This window comes from Equus quagga, chromosome 1 (genome assembly GCF_021613505.1).
Source record: "Equus quagga isolate Etosha38 chromosome 1, UCLA_HA_Equagga_1.0, whole genome shotgun sequence".
Classification (NCBI taxonomy): Eukaryota; Metazoa; Chordata; class Mammalia; order Perissodactyla; family Equidae; genus Equus; species Equus quagga.
The window spans coordinates 34255291-34277942 of NC_060267.1; the positions used below are offsets into that span (position 1 = coordinate 34255291).

Below are 22652 nucleotides of genomic sequence, written 5' to 3' on the forward strand. Positions count from 1 at the left end.
AGTTTCCTAACTCCAATAGCACAGAAATCCAAGGAAAATGGGGAGAATCTCATCCCTAAATATAGTGGACTTTATTCCAATTAAGGCCCTGATACTATTCCAGATTGAGAGCTTTGTCAAATTGCTTGTTTGGATGCCCACAGACTCTTAAACTAGGCCAGAATTCCTGAACAAGAGTAATACCATTTGTTAATCTGTTAGAGAACACATTTTAAAGGAGGAAACGGTAGTACTATTTTTAGACCTCTACTCTTATTTTTAGCTCTACTGCATCCAACAACACATTCCTGGATACTAAATTAATGAGCCTTTCACACATATTCCGTACTGTCCTCTGAGAAGCTCAAAATGTGCTGTGCATTGTGAGACTCATAGTTCTCACATGTTTAGCGCTATACCAGGTTGAGAGGAATAATTCAGTATTTAGTTTTGTAATCTCCTCATTTTATAAAGCAGATATTTCATGGCTCCAACAGGATCAGTGATGAGGTTATTTGTAGGTGAATTTCTGCTTATTGCCACTTCTGACAGAGTAAATCCACAGAATTAATCCATGAAAAGAGCACTAAGTGTAATTCTTCCCTTCAATCACCTTATCCTTCCCTTCAAATTGTTTCCCAGTGTCTAGTCTTATTCATGTCAGTGCATGCCACCGCTGGCCACCCAAAGGCTCAAGGTTGGAACCTGGGAGTCATTGTTGATTCTTCCCTTTTCTTGCATCTTCATATCCACTCCATCAGCAAGCCACATCTCTTCACTTCTCTCCATCTCCTCTGCTCCGTCTTCATCCTGGCTGCCCACTTCTTTTACCAAGCCCCTCCACTTTCGCTCTTGGCTGCCTGCAGCCCATTCTTTGTAAGTCGACCATATCTATCTTTGCAGAAAGGGAGCCGGTCACTGTGGGTCTCTCCTCAAAATTCTTCAATGCTCCTCACACTTTTTCCACCACAGGACCAATTGTGCTGGTTGTTTTTCCCCAGGAAATGCTTCCCCACCTTCCTATGGCCAACTCCTTCTCACTGGACCTCGACTATTCTGTCTAAAGTACATCTCCATCTACAGTACACACCACAGCCATTATTATTTTTCAGCTTTCATTTGTTCCTTTCATCACATTTCCAATTTTATAATTGTTTTACTATTGTTTGCTTATTTTTTAGTTTTTCTACCTTTAGAATGAAATTTCCATGATAGTGGGCTGCATCTTATTTACCGTCGTATCTCCAGCTTGGTCAGTGAGCCTAGTCACTGCTTACGGAATGAAGTGTCACTTCTCCTGGATCTTTCCCACTTCCTCTGCCTCTTCCCCCACAACCCCAGTCCTCAAACCTCTGAAGACTCAGTAGGAGCAGGTAAAATGATTGACAGAGGTTAAACACTGTTTTATTTGCTGCAAAGAGGATTTTCTCGTATTTCTTTAACTTTTCTTTCCCTCTAAATATATGTGTGTGTAGGAAAGATGAGGGTAGAGGAGAGTGGAAGAGTTCACATATTTTCTCTCCTAATCTGTGAGATATTGAAATGAGAAGGGGACAATGTTTCTAGGAAATATGAAAATTAAATGCTTTTGGAGGCAAGTCCAGCTTTTGGAAGCAAAATATCTTTTCTAGGAATCAGTTTGATTGATTGCCATGGACTCATTTCATGTAAAGTAGACCTAAAAAAAGACATCACAGGGTTATGATTTCTCATAAAGTTTTCCTCCGAGTAAGTAGCTACAAGAAAACTCTTTGTTTTCTGATGAAATATATAACATAGCTGTGATATCTTAGAATTGTCTGTAATTTTTAGCATCAAAAGTGGTAAAGTGTATACTTGCTGTGGAATCTTCCTGCTAGTACAAATTTTGTAAAATTTGGTCCCCTATCTAGAAAACAAGATCGGCCTTCACTTTCTAGTTAGAGGCTAATTTCACTTGAGTGATATGGGCCATTTGTGTAGTCATGGACCAACCACTTAAAAAATATATATGCCAGGCACTGTTGGTTGAGCAAGATTAGCCATTGTGGACTGATTTGTCTACTATCTTCTGCCATTCTAAGTCTTTCAACTCCGTGGGAAGAGTGGCTTCCATTTGTATTAAGTGTACCGGGTTAAGCATGAGATTTAAACTTAGCTCAGCTTATTATTTATTTTTTGTCTCTCTTGACATACTTTCACCTTTTTAGTCTTTCACCAGATGTGGTCCATCTTTTCACTCTGCAATGTGCCTCCTGTGATTCAGCCAGTTTATCGAACACCTTTTGTCCCATCAAAAAGCTGTATCTTTTAAATTACTTTCCAAAACAGACCATGTCTCCAGAAAACTTTTGAATATAGCACACCCGGTTTAGTTCAAGGGATGGATTCCCAGAAATGGCAGGACCATTTCTCTGTGGGTTCTTTGGAGAACAGCCCCAAGGAGATGCTCTCTAAACGATCAACGTGGACAATCTCTCTTTGCTGGTCCGTCCTCCAGCTTGCAGTGATGTTTATGATGTTCACGAAGGTCAAAGGACCTGTAAAAATCAGTAAGTGTTTCATGGTTTTTACTCTCTGATTCCTAAGTCATTTCCTTGAAGACATCATGTAGTCTACTTACCCCCCACCACCTTTTTTTGGGTATATCTATCACTTGCATACTTTTTGACTTTTGGTCATACATTACAGGTTAAAACTGTTCACCATAGCATAAAATGAATAGTAGAAAGAGCAGCCATAAGAGCAGAGTAAACAATACATGTTTTAGAACCCACTCAACTTAGAAAAATCAGGTAGAGTACTCTTTGGCTAAGGGCCTTTGCAGTATGGTGCACTATTGCTCTTTAGCCAGGAATATGTGTACAGCACAGTGTGTCGGCTAGAGGCTAAATCTCATTGGCTGAGAAACGCCACCTACAGCATGGGTGGAGTGCGGTGAAGGAGTTTATATAAGTATATACATAAAGAGTTTGTTATAATGTATTATAATATTTATGTGTGTGTATTTAATATATATATACATATATTACTTTCTAAAGGAAAGTATTTCAGAGATTTATAGAAATTTAATGAATCAGCACTGTCAGGAGCATTATCAAATTGGCTTTGTGTGTATCACCCTAGATAAGAACTTCCAGAAGATGCTTAAACGAATGCCCCTAATAAATTATAATTAGGTTTAGATAGAACACTTGGTGTTTCATTTCTTTTTGTAATAAAGTCAGTTGATGGTGTTGTCATTTTCAATTTACCACTAAGAAAACAGAAATCTAGATACACCAGCCAAGGATTCCACGGGACCCTGCTGCCTCTCAGAATTCAGTGAAATTCAGATATTTGGACGATGAAACAATTATTTACAATTTTAATTTACTTTGCCATCTTGTTACAAATAATCTGTATGTCGCCTTCTTAGTGCCATGTGCTGACTTTTAATTAAAATTTAATTAAAAGAAGCAGAACCAGCAAAGTGTATTATCATTATTATTCATGGTTCATTGTTGATTAAGGCCTTTATAATAAATGTGTAATACAAAGTTATACATTGTGAATATTTATGGAACTATCCTGTAAAGAAATTGAGATTTTAAAAAAAATTTAAACAAACTATGCTTCCTGAGGAATTTTTTTTTTTTTTTTGAGGAAGATTAGCCCTGAGCTAACATCTGCTGCCAATCCTCCTCTTTTTTCTGAGGAAGACAGGCCCTGAGCTAACATCCATGCCTGTCTTCCTCTACTTTATATGTGGGACGCCTACCACAGCGTGGCTTTCCAATTGGTGCCATGTCTGCACCTGGGATCTGGACCAGCGAACCCTGGGCCGCCAAAGTGGAACATGTGAACTTAACCCCTGAGCCACTGGGCCAGCCCCCTGAGGAAAAATCTTGTTTATAAAAAGGAAATGTATCAGATAATCTATTGCAATTACTAAATGAATGGACTTGTTAAAACATGAATTGGCTATAAAACGTCATAAAATGTAACATATTAAGCGACTGTTTTTGAAGTCTTTCCAGATTTTTTTTTTTAATGAGTTAATATATTGTTTTTAACAAAGAACTCCTGCAGGCAGAAAAGAAATGAGAACTGATGAAAATTCCCATAATGCTTCATTCTCTGGTGGAATTTTCAGATCTTGATGGGGTTTGTTTCATAATCAGCTTTGGCATTCAATGGCGTCTTTTATTATAAAACAGAGAATTCTTGCCTAACATGGCCCTGTTCCCTTTTTTTTTTCTGCCCTCAGTTTCTGGAGTTACAAATGCCTTTAAACAATGATCAAGTCATGCTGCAACAGGCACAGGAAACAAACGAACAGTGCCACAAGAATTACTAAGCTTGGGTCTGAAATCCCAGCATTGAAGAAGAAGGTGAGATCAATAATGCTCGAAAGGATGAGTTGTGAAAAATTTGGGCTTCATACCTGCTATTTTATCCTTGTTCTTCATAGAACACATGAATTGGGATTATGGAAAGCATTATAAAACAATTACTTGTCATTTCTAATTATGTAATATTTGGAAAGTGTCCAGATGCAACTGTGTCATACATTTTTTTGGACTACTAGGCTATAAAATAATTAGAGAGAGAGAGATGAAATCTAATTAATTCAATAAAACAATTATCTGACTTAAAAATTGTTATACAATTGACCCAAAGGGTAGTTGATAGAACCCCTTAAATTCTAGGTGTCATCGAACCTTCACATACTACTGAAAATATGTAGCTGCTTTTTTATTACTTCAGAGGATCAAGCGTCTTAACCTTTCTCCACATATTATATTAATTTCCTCAGACTACCTCAATCTACTGTTCTCACTCACAAAAAACGTTTCTCATTACAATAACTTACCAAAATGAGAAATTTTTTCTTATGATCATGAACTGGCTAAAATTCACCAAAGATGTGAAAGTGATTAATCAAATATTATTAGACAAAAACAGTAATTCTCCTCCACAGCAAAGGAAACCATCAACAAAATGAAAAGGCAACCTACTGAATGGGAGAAAATATTTGCAAATCATCTGTCTGATAAGGGGTTAACATCCAAAATAACAGACCTAATTGTCATTACCCTTTGTCTACTGGAGTGCGCCAAAGAATTTCAGAAGATTAGTCTGTGTTTTATAGACTATAGTAAAGCTTCTGACTCCGTGGATCCTGAAAAGTTATGGGCTGCTCTGAAAGAAATGGATGTGCCTCGACACTTGATTGCCCTGATGCATAACCTGTATTGTAAACAAGAAATCACTGTCAGGGCAGAATATGGAGAGACAGCATTGTCTCCTAAAGGCAAAGGTGTCACACAGGGTGCATTTTATCTCCCTATCTGTTTAGTCTGTATGCAAAACATATCTTATGAAAAACTGGGCTAGACTGAGATGAAGGAGGAGTGGAAACTGGTGGAAGAAATATCAACAATCTAAGATACCCAGATGACACCATCTTACTGGCAGAAAGCGACCATGACTTGAAACAACTTCTGAGGAAAGTGAAAGAAGAAAGTGCCAAAGCAGGATGGCATGTCAACATCGAGAAGACAAAAATCATTACTACAGAAGAACTACACAACTTTAACATAGACAATGAAGGCATTAAAATTCTTAAAGAGCTTGTTTCCCTTTGTTCAGTCATCAATTTAAATGGAGACTGCAGCCAAGAAATCAAGAGAAGACTGAGACTTGGAAGGACATCAATAAGAGAATTAGGAAAGATCATCAAGTGTGAGGAGGTGTCATTAGAAACCAAGGCCAAGATTATCCACACTCTCATATCCCTAATTACCATGTATGGATGCGAAACGTATCTTGTGGACACTGGACAGTGAAGAAAGCTAACAGGAAAAAATTGATTCATTTGAAACAAGGTGTTAGAGGAGAGCTCTACAGATACCCTAGACTTCCAGAAAGATGAACAAGTGGGTCCCAGAGCAAATTAAGCCTGAACTATTGCTGGAGGGAAAATGATAAAACTGAGGCTGTCCTACTTGGGCACATCATGAGAAGGCAGGATTCTTTGGAAAAATCAATAATGCTGGGGAAAGTACAAGGCAGCAGGAAAAGAGGAAGAACAAATATGACATGGGTTGACTCCATAAAGGAAATCATAGACATAAGTCTAAAGGAGCTGCATGGGGCTGTTGAGGACAGGACATTGGAGACATCACTCATTCATGGGGTGGCCAGGAGTTGAGCTGACTTGACAGCATGTAACAGTAACAACCTAAAATATATAAAGAACTTATACAACTCAATAGCAAAAAAATACACAAATTTAAAATTGAGCAGAGGATCTGAATAGACATTTTTCCAAAGAAGACATACAGATGGCCAACAGGTCATGAAAAGGTGCTCAGTATCACTAATCATCAGGGAAATGCAAGTGATAACCACAGTGAGATATCACCACACGTCTGTTAGAAGACCTATTATCAAAGGACAAGGAATAAGATGTTTGGGTGAGGATGTGGAGAAAAGGGAATCCTTCTGCACTGTTGGTGGGAGTGTAAATTGGTGCAGCTACTAAGGAAAATAGTATGGAGTTTCTTCAAAAAATTGAAAATAGAACTATCATATGATTCAGCAATTCCACTTCTGAGTATTTATCCAAAGAAAATGAAAACACTAATTCGAAAAGATATATGCACCTCCATGTTCATTGCAGCATTATTTACAATAGCCAAGATATGGAAACAACATAAAGGTCCATCAATGGGTGAATGGATAAAGCAAATGTGGCATATATATACACAAAAGAATATTATTCATCCACGAAAAGAATAAAATCTTGCTATTTGTGATGACATGGATGTACCTTGAGGGTATTATGCTAAGTGAAATAAGTTAGACAGAAAAAGATAAATACTGTATGATCTCAAGTATGTGTGAAATTGTAACAAAACAAGCTCATAGATATAGAGAACAGATTGGTAGTTGCCTGAGGTGAGAGGTGCAGGGTGGGTTAAACGGGTAAAGAGGGTCAAAAGTTACAAATTTCCAGTTTTAAAATGAATAAGTCAGAGGCCAGCCGGCAGTATAGTGAAGTTTCACTTTTGTGACCCGGAGTTTGTGGGTTCAGATCCTGGGTGCAGACCTACACACCATCAAGCCATGCTGTGGCACTGTCCCACATACAAAATAGAGGAAGATTACCACAGATGTTAGCTCAGGGACAATCTTCCTCACTAAAAATAAGTAAATAAATAAATAAAATAAAATGAATAAGTCATGGGGATGTAATGTACCATGGTGACTATAGACTATAGTTAATAATACTGCATTGTGTATTCAAGAGTAGCTAGGAGACTGGATCTTGACAGTTCTCATCACAAGGAAAAAATTGTAACTATGTATGGTGATGGATGTTAACTGAACTTATTTTGGTAGTCATTTTGCAATATATACAAATACCAAATCATTACATTGTACACCGAAAGCTAATATACTGTCATATTAATTATACTTCAAAAAAAAGAATAATTCTCTTATCTAGTGATGATGATTGCATACTAATGTGAATATACTTAATTCCACTGAACTGTACACTTAAATGGTTAAAACGGTCAATTTTGTGTTATGTATATTTTACTACAATTAATAAAACACCACAAAAAAGAATTTTAAGAAGTATAGTTATGCAATGTTTACCTGGACACCCCCCCACCAAATTTAAGAAAAAGAATACTGTAGTTAACTTGGTCATCTTATGAGAGTCTTCCCAAGATCTCCTCCCTCCACTTCTCTCTACCCAGCCCATCCCTGTCCTGACCTGAATTTTACCTTATCATTCCCTTGCTCTGTTATTTAGTCTTGCATGTCGGAGAGCTTTATAAATGGAATCTTACATATTTTTCTGCAACAGCCTTCTTGTTTAATCTTTAATTCCTGAGATTCATTCACATTGTTACATGTAGCTGTACTTCATTTATTTTCACTTATAAAATATTCCATCACATGGATATACTGTAATCTGTGTATCCATTTATCGTTGATCTATTCATTGACATTTGGATTGCTTCTCTGTTTACTTTCTTTTCTCTTTTTTTGGTTAATACACATAGTATTGCTATGAGCCTGTTTTCTTTTTGTATACGTGGACAAAATTGTCCTTATGGCGTATACCTAGGACTGAAACAACTTTTCTAGATAATGTCAAATTGCTTTACAGAGTGGTTGGACCTATGTACCCTCCCACCAGCCTTATGTAAGTGCTTGGGTTACTCCTTACAGGCTTGTAATATTTGTCAGTCAGGTGTGTATAACATGGTAGTTCACTGTGGTTTTAATTTTCATCTCCTTGATTTCTAATGAGACTGTGTATCTTTTCTTTTGTATTGGCCATTTATGTTTTCCTCTCTGTGAAGAACCTGTTCAAACCTCTTCTTCATTTTTCTATTGAGTTCTTAGTCTTTTTCTAATTAACTTGCAGGAGTTCTTTTTGTGAGTTATGTGTATTGCAAGTCTCTTCTCCCAATTTGTGACTTCTCTTTTCACCCTCTTTTTAGTGTTTGCAACAATAATTCTTTTAATTTCTATTATGGATGAAATGATGAAGGAAAGAACAAAAGATTTAGTTTTTGGAATCTATTCTATGTCTTGTTGTCTCGTTAATTATGCAGGGTCTATCATCCAAAAAGGTTGAGTTTGTGTTTCTGCTGATTGAAGATAGCAACTGCATCTCAGTCATCATTAAGTATTCTTTACGGTAGTACTTCTGCTGTACATGGAACAAATTATTGCTCCATCAATTTCAGTATCCCACTGTACAGAGTTTATTCAGTAGCTATGCAACCTGACAAACATAGAGATGCTTTATTTTCCAAGATGAGAATAAGTTGCAGGCACTCAAGACTCCCACATTAGGAGCACATTAGGCTTTGTAGCCCCACAGAGCCAGTTTCAAAGACGTCCTCCTTCACTTTCCAAATGCATGAGGTTAGATAAGATCTCTAGGCCTCAATTTCTCTATCTCTGTTTTGGGACTAATAATAGCTACCTCATAGAGTTTTGGGGTAGATTTAATTAGATAATCTATGTAGAGTACTCATCATTTAATACATGCTCAATAAATGGTAATTACTAGTGGTATTATAATTACAAAAAAAAATTCTATGCCAAGATTCACTGTACAGAGATACTTTATTTTATTAAAACAAAGAGGTAGAAATTCAAACTCCAGGGAGGGTAAAACTTACTCCAATCAGATCTCAGACCTAGCAGAAGTAGTACCAGTGAGTTGGTACCACAGCACCAGGGCTAACACCCATACGGTGAGACAAGGGTAGAGAATGTCCTCACCTTCTCCATCTGCCCCCAAATCTCCATCTACTTCTAGTTCAATCCAGCTGTGCCACAATTAGGAATAGAGTAGTTAGGGAGATGGTGGCACAAGAACACAATGTACTCCTTCATTGCATATGGAGAACTTCTTAGAGGCCAGACTGGAATCCTTTCCCATCTCTCTATCCATGTTGAGTCATGGATAGCACAGAGACCTTGTGATTTAGCCCTAAATCATGAATGAAAAAGACGTTATTGCTTCCCTGGAGGATTTTATAATCTAGCTGGGAAAAAAAGAATTCCTATAAAACAATTGGAGAGTTATGAAGAAAAGATAATTGTCAAACTGGGAGTTATTTGAATAGCTACATCCTAGAAAAAGTTAACTGACATGAAATCATTATTAATTGAAATAGGTTATTTGTTTCAAAATTTACCACTTATTGAAAAAAAGACAAATGTGCTTCTAATTCAGTATTTTGTTCAAATGTCGTCAGAGGTAGTCCAACCTGATATCATATCAGCTTCAAGTTAATTTGCTGCATTTTCTTTGACTATGTTCGTTATTATTTTGAAAGTGGTTGTTCACTTGGTTGACAAGAAAGGTGGATCAATTCTCTGCAGCTTAAGTGAACTAACCTGGCCAAGGTTACCTCCAGACAGGGAGTCATTTTCACAGACGGAGCTGAAATATGTAAACTGGTAGTTCTGTACTTCTCCAACCCATGGCTTTTCCAGCTCGAGTGAAGATCTATTTTTGTCTGGGTAGCTTAAGTAAGGTGTCATGTTAGTGACAGGATGAATGGCTCTCACAGGGAACATGAACTCTGGCTTCCCAGTGGCCGCCTGTGCCTTCTTTTCCTCCAGGATGCTTTCCTGCTTATCAAGGGAATGAAGACAAGTGGATGCAGGTCCCACTGTGCTGTGGCGTCTTTGAAATACTTGTAAAGTATAAATCAGGGTTTCCATTTCTGAAGCAATTGCAACAACTCTTTAGCACAGAGGATGGGTACAGTTGAAGGAGATAAATTTGCAAAACTCTTTCGAGAGTCATTTTACATTAAGATAGCCAGCAAACAAAAGTGAAATGACTGGAAAAAAACCAAAAGCATCTGCTACTCTGTTGTAAAAGTCAGGATATCTCTCTACTTATGCAACTTGTTCTGAAATAAAGCTATTATTCTCCCCAGGTCACTAATGTAGATATAAACACCCAGCTAGCAAAATCTCCCTCTCTGAGTTTGCAGACTGCCTTGTTTCCAAGAGCAATGGTTTAGCGAATGTGTCAGCTGTCATACTTACAGCCATCACTCATGCCACAATTGAAATGATGTGCTGTGTACGTGTCCAAGCTTAGGGCAGGATGCTTATTGTCTAGCCAGGAAATGAGGCTTCTGACATTCTCTTCGGCTCTCAAAGATAAAACAGTTAAATATGTGTGATGGCTCGCTGCTTCATAAACATCTTCATGCACAGGACACCTTTGACAGTCTTTCCTGAGGTCATTAGAGAGTGTGTACTGACCACAGTTGAAAGCCATTGGGTACACCTAGTGTGCCTTCACTGCCTAAAGAGGGTGACTGCTTTTAGAAAAGGAAATATTCTAATAAAATTAGACACTCTTAAAAAGAGATAAACCAGAGTATTGATTTCCACTATCATTCTCGTGTCATGTTCAGCAAAGCAAATAATTCTGAACGTAATTAGGGCATACCACCTCTTTAAGGTTTTCACATATTCAAGTATTTCTTTCATGTGCTTCCTTCTAATATAATTGCTTAGTATAAAATTAAAACCTGTTGAAAGTGAATGTGAATGTGAATTTGTTTTATATTATAGAAAGTGGAGAGGAACCCTCCGTGGTGATAGGCCCACCAGAAAAAAAAATTTCAGTAGAAAGTTTGTTATAATTTTCCAAAAGAATCTACCTTGAGAATCACCACTGGAGTATGTGAAAGAATGTCAATTCTTTTGTTTTTTGAGGAAGATTAGCCCTCAGCTAACATCTGTGCCCATTTTCCTCTACTATATTATGTGGCGGGGACTCCTGCCACAGCATGGGTTGATAAGCAATGCCAGTCCTCGCCTGGGAACCGAACCAGCGAATCAGAGCTGCTGAAGTGGTGTGCGTGAACTTCACCGCTACGCCACTGGGCCAGTCCCCCAATTATTTTTTATCATTAATATATAATTGACATATAAGATTACAGTAGTTTCAGGTGTATGGAATGGCCCAATTCTGACAAAGGTGGTAGAATAGGTTTCTCGTCCTGTTTTTGCATTTTCACCTCAGCAGATGATGTCACCTTATTATTGTCACTTCTCTGGCTATTTGATCAATGTTCATCAGGTTTGCAGAGGTTGTGCCTTCTACTCATTGAAGAGGTCTAAGTCAGTTATTACTATCAAATTGTCAGAGAGCTGTTGTGTTAAAAGACGAGAGATTCCAAATGGCTGGTGGTTGAGTTTTCAGATGTCTTCTATGATGCTGAACTACAGGGTACAAGCCATTGTCTCTCCCCACTTGTCACTGGATTCTAGATTCTTCCTCACTACTCAGAGTGTGGTAGGGGACCAGCAGCACCCTCGGTACCCGGAAGTTTGTTAGAAATGCCAAACCTCAGTTCCCACCCTCTGGGCTACTGAATCAGATTCTGCATTTGAACAAGCTCTCCAGCAGACGTATAGGCACGTGAAAGTCTGAGAAAGGCTTCTCTGCTGTATCAAAGATTCATTCCATTTGGCCTTTCCTAACCCCTCCTTTTGCCCTATTACTTTAAGCCATTCCAAATATTCTTTACTATTCAATTTAATTACATAATAGATAGAACTTACATGTTAGATTCTGCCTTTTCTAGTGAAATATGAACTCAGGATTGAGAAAAGGCAATACAAAAACTGGGCTTTTCATAAATTAATTCTTAGACATTCTGAGTTTCTTACATTAAAAATGTATTCATAATAGATTAGTCAAAACTATTGGCTAAATACAATACTTATTAAATAATGATAATTACAATAATAATGTTCATAAGTGAAATAGTAGGATGAGACATTCTTTTCACCTCTGAATTTCCATATTTTCTGTTTTTGTTGGTGTCTCAATTGCCATTACATTGGGAAATAATCATATTGATTTAAACCTGAAGAAAATAGGTGAACAGATGCCAAAACCTTCGGGAAAGCTCCTAAAGGTAATGTCTTCAGCATTTGAAACTTTTAATGACAATATTCTTTCTTTTCTCTTATTGAAGAAAAATATGTCTGTGACACAAAAGGCCTGGGTTTCTTTGGGGGAATGTCACAGTTCTATTGGGTCAAGCCACATCCAGAATCCTGGGACAATCTCTTCATTTGACCGCCCTAGGATAGCATTGGCGATAGTGATATCCGCTCAAATCTCTGCAAGCACATCATGTTACATGTGCTCAAAGTTCTATGGAAAGAAAAAAAAAAATTATTCAATAATAAGCAAATAGGCAAATTACGGTACTCTAACACCCCACAATGAATATTGTTTGTTGTGTGCTAATCACTATTAATTACTTGGCATACATTACCTCCAATTCTATTACATAAGAGCCATTATTCTTATTTTAGAATTAAAGAAACTAAAGCTTAGAGAAATCTAAAAACTTTCCCAAGATTATACAAATAATAAATGATGGAGCTCACATTCAGACTGAGGTCTGTACTTCCCACAGGTAGGCTCTTAACTAAGCTATATAGCACTTAACTGCTTGACATAGAATGAGTAATTGCCATTTCAGGCATTAAGGAAAGGCAGCTGCATATAGTGGGCTCCTACAATACTCTTCTGGCCTAAACACTGAAGTCCTAGCTACTGCTGGCTAATGATAACAGTCTGTGATGTGCTGGGTCATGGTGAGCCCAGGTCTCCAAAGGCCCTGCTTGCACTGCCGACGAGAAATCATCAATATTATTTAAAACTTAGGAAACAGGTTCAGAGCTTTAATTAAAATTCGGTAGAGATCTGATTCAAATCCAGTTCTGTCTGACTTAAAATCCTGTGCTTTTTCGTAATGGAATGAACAAAAGAAATAGAGGGAGGAAGGGAGAGACGGCGAGGAAGAAGGGAAAGAAAAAGAGGAAGAAAGGACTGGAGGGAAGTAGAGGAAGAAAACTTTGAATCCAGAAAACTTTCTCTTCAACAAGCAAGAGATTAAAATTGACCATTATATTAATTTCATTGCTCGTACTATTATTTAATTTTATTGTGCAGGAGTACCTTAATATAGGCCTAAAAGCAGATCATAGAAATAGGGGGAAAACCCAACATTAGTAACAAAAACGTAGTATACTTAATGGAAAGACCTCTGATTGTCCATTAAATTATGTTTTCTACTGAAATGAAGGCCACATCTAGGGTATCTACATGCTAATACTGCCACCTTGCTCAACTTTCTGAGGTTTTTGTTAATGTTCAATAAACTAGGATATAGAGCTGATAGCCAAAGAATTTATTGATCTGTGTGTGCTATTTAAATTTTCTTGAAATTATTCAAATTTCTCTGGCCTAGAAATCAGGGCAGAATTTCAGGACAGATGGCTTGGTAATGAGTTTTTCACCTCTTTCAGCTGCCAAGCAATTTGGAAATTGCACTAGGCCAGGCCCCTGTCAGTTCAGTTCAGCACTTCAACTTGAAGACTAGTCTGACACCAGGAAGTTGTCATCAGCAGCAGCTAATGCTTAGCAAGTGTGGCACACCAAGTGTCATAAAAATGGAAAGAAAAAAATATTCTGTTCTGATTATAACTTCCTCATAAGTTTGGAATTCAACTGAATTTCTGCGTTGAACTAGAAGTTCAACTTCTATCTCTAGTCCAGACACCCTTTTAGTTTTGGGTCCATTTATTTGATTATCTGTTGGACATTTTTACCTGAATATCATACAGGCATCTCAAAGAACACATGCTCAATCTGAATTCTTGATATCCCCCAAGAAAATCCTTCTTCTCCAGTGCTTCCTACCTTAACAAATATTAATGTCATCCAACCATCCAGTGATTCAGACCTGGAATCATTCTTGACTAATCCCCTCCTCCCTACACCACATCCAGTCACCAAGCCTGTTGGTTCTACTTCCTAAACATCTCCTGAATCTGTGCACTTCTCTCCCTCCCCACTGCCATCACGAACTTTAGGCCATCATCGATTTTGACCCACATTTGGGCGTAGGTCCCTCACTGAAGGTCGTCAACCTTCCCTTTTCTGCCCAACCCACTTTTCCTATGGAGCCAGTCTGGTACTGTACACCAGATCATGCTATTCTGCTGCTGAAAACCATTCCATGCTTTCCACTGGTTGGGAAATGAAGCCTAAACATCTCAGCATCATTTCTTACCAGTTAGTCCTTTAGTCAGCAAATATTTACTCAGTGACTATCGTGTGCCAGACCTTGTTTAGGCTCTGGAGATCCAGCAGTGGACAAACAGTCATTGTCCTTTAAGAAGCTTGCACACTATTGGGAACAGACAGACAGTAAACATGGAAACAAATAAATGAATAATTTTAGGTACTGGCAAATACCCAGAAGGGAGATATTTGTGGGATGTGCTGCCTATCAGCTTTTCCTGGTCCCACCTAAACTAACTTAGCTGCTTACATGTTATTGGGAGCAAGGAGAAAAAACATGAAAACAAATAAATGATTAATTTTAGGTACTGAAAAATACCCAGAAGGAAGATATTTGTAGGATGTGCTCTCCTATAGGTGCTTCTGCCACTACAATTTAGCACCCTTAATTTGTTTCTTGCTTCTCTATCTTCTATGCTGGATCATTATAGATTTGGCGAGGGCAAGGATTCTTTCTAGATATTCCTATCATATCCCAATGCCTAGTTATTGCCTGGCCTTTGTCAGATGTTTAATAAATATTTGTGAAATAAATAAATTTTACTTCTTGAGTATGTATTGATTGATTGACAAGTTCTTATCTGATTGGGTGAAAATAAAAAATATACGGTGAAATAAAAAAATTGGGTGAAAAGAAAAATATAGGCCTCCTGAAATTTATGACTGTTCAGATATTTACAAACTTACATAAACTATGTTGAACTTTCCAATAAATTTCTTAAACTTATTCACAGCAAATCACTAAATTCCTACAGAAAATGAAATTCTACATATTACTGATTCCTTAGTTTTTCTTCTCATTTGCTGAGAAAACCAAATTGAGAAAGAGCTTTGGGAAATTGTGAGATGGAAAAATATGCTGTGTAATTAAAATACTGCAAGGACAAAACATACATGGCTTCTGTGTCGTATTAGGTGAAGAAACAAGAAAGTGGGTGGGATAGGTACAATTCTTTTAAGCAATGCTGTGTTAATATCTCCTGCTTTTTCAGTAGATTTACCTTTCCAAGATTTATACCTACTAATCTGTTATATCAAAGTTTAAGTCTGTGCCAGGATTAGTAGAATAGTGTTACACCCTTCTAAAGGGAAATTGAATGACCACAGTATCTTCCATTTTTAGAGTCTGTGGAGAAGAAAATTTTGTCTACCTGTGTTCACCATAAAGTCAAGCAAATCACAACAAATAACATCAGCTTGAATAAAGATTTAGATTGGCTTTTAAATACTTTTTATTTATTTATTTTAGAAGCTAAAACCAGCAACTGTTTATTTAGCTCACAATTCTGTGGGTTGGCAAACTGGACTGAGCTCAGCTGGTTGGTTCTTCCGGTCTCATCAGGGATCATTCATGTGACTTCAGTCAGCTGGCAGTCAATGACCTCAATCACTTGTCTGGTGGTTGGCTTCCTGTTGGCAGGGGCAACCTATATAGTTGGGCCATGTCTTTCATTCTCTGGAAGGCAGCCTGAGATTATTCACTGGGTAGAGGTCACGGCAAGAACGGAAGCTTCAAGGCCTCTTGATGTCTAGGCTTGGAACTTGCACAGACTCATGTTTGCCACAGTCTGTCGGCCAAAGCACAACACAGAGCCAGCCCAGGTCCAGGAGATGTGAACATAGACTCCACCCTTGAGGAGAGGACCTGCAAATATTGTGGCTATCTTTGTAATCCACCATATAGTGTGAAGACTATGATCAGATGGTCATTCCATTCTATAGCTTTCAGCCTAGTTGCCACAGTAGAAGTTTGTCCCTTGAACATTTTCTGAAGGTTTGTTGTTGCTACCTTGAGGTCCTGAGCAAGAGAATGAAGTTATCTTTTTTTTCTCTGTTCTTTTCTTTTTTTTTTTCTAATTGCTGTAACATTGGATTATAACATTATATAGCTTTCGGATGTACATTGTAATATATTTTGAATTCTGTGTAGATTACATCATGTTCACCATCCAAAAACTAATTATAGTCCATCCCCTCACATGTGAGCTAATCACCCTTTTTGCCCTCCCCTCCCAAAATGCTTTTTAAAAAATAGCTTGTCCCACTCTTAAAACAAAGTATTTGGTTACATAATTTTCACTATTTTATCTTGTTATGGATGAAAGAAACTTCGAGGAGACTTTGAGTTCCAAATCCTTCATTATTTTCTTCTTAAACTCTTTCTTACAACATCCTATGCTTTTACTGTGGTGGTTTAGGTTGTGGATAAAAATTTCTGTTAGAAACAACTTTCAAAAAAATCTTGACATATGGAATTTACAAGAATAGTTGTCTTATCAGTTTCTCTTAAAGATGAATAGTGCTTTTACACTCACCACCGTTCCTCACCAAGCTCATTGCTTGCAAGTGTTCCAATGCATGTACCTATTGTTTGAGATAAATTGCTGGGTTCCCAAATGGAAATAGTTGCAGACAAAATGCAGCAAAGTGTTGTGGAAAAACTATGGGCTTTGGAGTTAAAAGCCACTAGGCCAGGATATTTCTCTCAGTGGTGTGTGGAGAACTGCCCTCCTTCTGTTTCTCCATATTTTCATCTCTCCTCAATTCCTTATCTAAAATTTACCTCTTTAGTCACTCAATTCCAAACCAACCAAGGACTTAGTATTGTTTTCAGTGCTATTGCTGGCTTAGCTAGCTTATTGTCTTGTAGAAACTCTTACTTGTATATAAGCTCAAGTATAGAAATCCTTGCTGGAAATAGAAAACCTTCCGCATACTTCTCAACAATTGCAATGTACCCTACACTTTTCTGTTTTTGTTGCTGTTAATGCCAATCAACTCCTAGTCTTTTTGTGCCATCCTCTCACCTTCTGGTGCCAAATCAGCCAATGCTCCTCCACTGAAATCTGTCCACCATGGATGACCCTGCTGGTATTTGCTGGTATTTGAAATACTAGTGGCATAGTCACGGCAGCACACAACCACCACAGTATGACAACCAACAGACAGGTGGCATGGTTCCCTGACTGAGAATCAAACCCAAGCCATGGCAATGAGAGCACAGAATCATAACCACTAGACCACCAGGGCTGGCTACATTCTTCTGTACTGTCCGTTAATATTATATAGCCTACATCCCATTCTATAGCCTAAAGCACAGGTGAAAGATGAATTAATAAAAAGAACCTGGCCTGGAAAAATATCTAGCAAATAATTTCTGTGAAACTATGTGGCAGTCGGGCTTCACAAAGACTCTGAGGTCCCGATTGTTTAAAAAAAGAAAAGAAAAAAGTACACAGATCACAATTACCAGTGGCAACATGGAAAAACTCATGGAGCATGCCACTGGCAAAATTCCTCAGAGAGACAGCTTCCCAAATGTGGAAAATATAAAACAAACCTTCTTTATTTATGATAACTATTTGAATTTCTAATTCTCTGGGCCTTACAGATTTATTATGAAAACCAAATTTAGTTCCCCTAATGGCCGAGAAAGAACTACTTCCTGTTGCATAAAGTTATAGAATAGCAAATTCTTAAAGTTCTATAATTTGTTTCTGGGGTAGCATTATATTGTCCTCTTCTACGTTACGTAAGTCTGTTTTGGCCTTTCAAACACAGAAACATTTTACCCTTGACACAATTTGGAATTTGGAACCGCCTGTGAAAACATGAATAACTTCATTTTTCCATTTGAAAAGTCCCTAAACACAAATTGATAAATTCTCAAAGAACTTCAGTGCACAGTTTGCAGGCGAGCATTTCAACTGCCAAGACCTATATTCAAAGTGTTTGAATTGCCAGAAAAAACACAGCTGTTAGTCTATATCTCAGGCAATCTGTACTCCATCTTTTAGGCAGGAGAGATTGCAAAATGGGCCAAAGGTTAGATGCAAGTCTTAGAAGAACAAAATGCAGTACTGGAATGCCACTGACCCAAAGTGAAAAACCCATATAAGTCCCAACTATTAACATTAACTGGGAATATCAGAAGTTTTAAATTACTCCTTATTTTGAAAGGATCCCCCTCCTCCCAAAAAAGTCACAGGCATCCACCAGCAAGAAGTTTTCTCCCATCCTTCGGTTCTACTCTTGAAAAACGTCCTTGTGTCTTCTTTTAGCCTGGAAGCTGGCTACCTGGGGTGATTTCCTGGAGTCGTGGATGGAGAGGATCTTGTGAGGTCAGAGCAGCTGAGACAGAGACAGTATCTGACATTTTCATAAACTAAATTGAATTCTTGGCACATTCTGAGCTTGGATAGCATGAGTTTCTAGCCCTGCTCTCCCTTAGCTGTATCAGTTCTGCCCCGATAATGTGATAGAATAAAGTGGGCTATTTTTTAGTTGAACTTTAATAGTGATCTAAAATACAACAAACTGATCAGATAGTAAAGTAGTTTGTTTCTTAAAATGTGAAAAGCACTTTTGAATTTTCTGAGAGTCTTTTATTATTAGGGAATATGTTCATATGTCTAACCCCCGCTCCAGGGTTAGTTCAGATTTTGACAGTCCGGCTGCTGTAGAGATAAGATAAGCTTCAGGCTGTGTGTAATTTCCTATGCACACACTCTAACTCCTGTCTTTTCCCACCACTGGTGCAACTCCCCAGTGTGTTGGGATATTCTCATGAGAAACCCTGTCCTAGATATTCCAGAATTTTCTAAACAAAACCAATGGGTTGCTCACACTCTTTTATTTCAATGAACATTTGTTGAGTATGCCTACCTTATGTCAGCCTTTTATATAAAATGTTTTGATTAATCCTCACAAAAATTCCTATTTTGCAGGTGAAAAAATGAATCCAGAGAGTTGAAGTAACTTGTCCAAGGACACACAACAAGTAAATGGCATGCCAAGATGTCAATTCATGTTCTCTGGAACTATTTTTAGATATTATTAATCCCTTTGATATACCTTAAGCTGACACAGTGGATCCACATCACAATGGAAGCCATGTGTCTTCTGAACCCACGGGACTAGTAATATAATATGGCCCGATGAGTGCTCTCAAGGACCTGCTTTGCACTTTGTCTCTGACATGGGATTCTGTGGGTACTGATGATGCAAAAATTTGATCAATAATACACCAAAGTGATCTTTCCATTTCAGAAAACTTATACAGCTTTCAATCAATATTAATGACATCAAATATCAAAGGTCTATTATTCCACAGGTCTCAAGAGAATTATAAACAGCACCTAAATGTATGCATTTCCTAATTTAGAATTTAATGAACTTCCTCTTGGCTTCATGTTACCAGCTACTTTATTAAAGGTAGTGAATGGCTTCTCTTAGGATGATTCTTTTTTCAGGAGGCAGGTAACATTGAGACTCTGTCTCTGGCAGTTGTAGCTGTGATTTTAATTGGATTTTGTCACTGTGATTCAAACCTCAGGGTCTCCTAATGAAAATCATAGAACCGTTTGAGTAGGAAAAAACCTTGGAAGTCAACTAGTCCCAAAGTCTCAAAAGGACAGCCCCCTGGCTGCAGCTGTTCCCAGTTCTGTAGTTTGTTCTTCACAATTGATTATCCTAATTGAGTTCTTATAATTTTTTGAATTGGTTGCCAAAATTTTTCAGTGAATGTATTTCAAGTAAAAATCTCTATGTTAGGCTTATCTTGAAAACGTGGAATATTAGGCAGCCCTGGGCCTGCATTCCTGTATGGGAGCCTCCAGCCATAGGCAGTAGCGGCTGCTTCTTGTAGGTGGGTCTGACCTCTCCCGTATGACTGCATTCTGGCATTTCCTGATGGCTTGGCAATATTGTAGTCAATGGTCTGTTGACATTAATCATTGTGTTTGTGTTATTATTTTCCTATAGTAGAGTTAAGAAGAAAGAAAAATATTTCTGACTCTGTCAGAAATGGGAAAACAAAACATAATCTGAACGGGCTTTGTGTTAAAAAAAATAGAAAGGATCCAGTTTCTTTGTGCAAGGGAAGAATGTGCCTTTTTGGTTAACATGCAAATGAAATACCTCAGCCTCTAGTTCATTTATGTTATTTGCTTGGCCCTGTAAGTATTTGAAGGCCATGATTTAGTGTTATTTTGGCGATGTGAACACAGAGATGGCAAGAGGCTAAATGGCTTGCACAGGGTTTATATTTTGAGGCCATAATTAGACTGAAAGTTTCCTCACCTTTTACGACAGTGCTTGGCATGTGGGAGATAACAAATACTTGAATGAATGTGTGGGCCGAAATCTAAGAAAAATTTATCATAATGTTATGAAATATTTTAAGATAAATTAAGGCATGGTATTAAAGAAATTTATGTACACTCAAAGGAAGCACACACACTGTGCACACACAACGCAAGCATTGTTTTATGTAGACTTCAGAGTCAGCTAAATCCTTCCTCTTAACCAAAAGAATCTTTTATCATCTTCTTTTTCTGTCAGGTAGGTATTTTGTCCAAACTACTGCAAAATTGTGCTAGAATGTATCTCAAATATAAATATTAGGCTAGAAAAAATAGTTTTAAGAGAAAGCTCTCTCTCTCACACACACACAAGCTCAGAAATATAGCTGACCTACAAAATATGTTTTTAATCATTACTATTTTTCAGCATCACATCCTTTCTTGTCTTCTTCCTAGATTACTAGATTTATAAGATATAAATACTTAGGTTAAATTAAATGTTTCTCTTCTACCCATAAATACTAACAGAGAGTCTCAGGAAAAATGGAAAACTAAAGACATAAAAAGAGAAGCCTGTTGTCACACCCTAATTTTTTTCAATCCATATTAATCCCAGGAGTCGGTTCTTTAAGGCACAACTATCTTGAGAGGTTTTGGATCCATTCCTTACCTTCTGAAACCACCTAAGACATCAGTCCAGACACTTTTCAAAGTTCTCCAGACATAGCTCTTCTCCATCTTAAAGGGAGCTGGGGAGGTTTCTACACATGCAGAGTTTCTAGGACCTAGTGTAACTTCTTGATATTTTTTGTTATCCTCCAAATATTTTATTGGTTTCTGTGATCATTATTATTTTCTTTCAGAGGAAAAGATCCCCAAATAACGACTGTGCTTAGGAATCACTCACAATCTTTCTTCATCGTCAGGAAGCTGTTTCCCGTGTTTATCCTAGACACTGCACGAGTCCATTTACAATCATTTCCTCTGTTTAGTCATATTAAGCGGAAAACAGCTGATCACCATCCCCAAGAGAAAAAGATTTTTTTCCTTTAAGTGGTCTCATCTCAATCTTCTTTTCTGTAGTTTAATAATCTAGGATTTTTAAAAAGTGTTTCAAAGATAAGGCCTGTGGATGTCAGTGACCCTAAAGGAGGGTACAAAAGCTGATGGAGGTCCCCAGTGGTCCATTGTCCCAGGCATATCTGGAGATCCTAGACTCTGTTGTGTTCTGAGCAAACATCACAGGTTTGGTCCACGCTTGCTTCTCTGCCCTGGTGGAAAGGCCCAAAGGCATCAATAACCCTGAAGTGGAGACACCTCAAGATGCGGAGGTGGAGAGCTCATTTATTCGTGCTTGTGTTCACTCTTGAAGGAGCAGAGAGGCAACAGACCACGGCAGGAAGATGGGGGTAGACCCTCCACTCTGGCCTGCATCCCTCTTCCACTTGTTTAAATTTGATCAAATTACTTCACTTCTCTAAGCCTCTCTTTCCTCAGATGTATCAAGGAAATAACGATAATAATAATACCTACTGTCTTAGATCAGTTCCTAGGGGAATAAACTCAGATGGGGATTTGCAGGCAGGGGCTTTATTGTGGATGGCCTTGTATCCACAAGGGGAGAGTGAAGGAAACAAGTGGACAGAGGGAGGAGTTGAACTATGTGAGGAATCAGAATTAGTTACCCCAAAATGTGTCTCTTTGGCTTGATTAATTTCAAGGACAAAAGACTCTGACTCTCTGAAAGAAACTTTGACTTTCCCCCTAAGTGCCTAAAAGAATTTAAGATAGAAGTGGCTGTCCCAGGAAGGAGCTATCGCCACAGATAATTCTAGGTGTGGTAGACAGAAAGACATCTAGCAAGGGCCGTTTTATCAAAAGATGTCTTCTGGGTCACAGTGTCTATTGATGGTCCAGCAAACACTTGTTCATCAAACACTTGCATTCCCATC

The 22652-nt window shown here is 37.9% G+C and overlaps 1 protein-coding gene across 9 annotated transcripts in view; it reads left to right on the forward strand.

Annotated features, from left to right (window-relative positions):
* The window catches only part of LMNTD1 (lamin tail domain containing 1), a 365312-nt gene that overhangs the window by 116007 nt on the left and 226653 nt on the right, over positions 1 to 22652 (forward strand). For 8 of the 9 annotated variants that reach the window (XR_006889733.1, XM_046669396.1, XM_046669406.1 and 5 more), the window contains one exon: positions 4208 to 4331. The exons of the other annotated variant lie outside the window; for it this stretch is intronic. Coding sequence is in view for 7 of the 8 variants with exons in the window: in XM_046669396.1 (XP_046525352.1) it covers positions 4236 to 4331 (96 nt within the window). In the remaining variant the exon portion in view is untranslated. The remainder of the gene's footprint in view (positions 1 to 4207; positions 4332 to 22652) is intronic. 9 annotated transcript variants of the gene reach the window in all.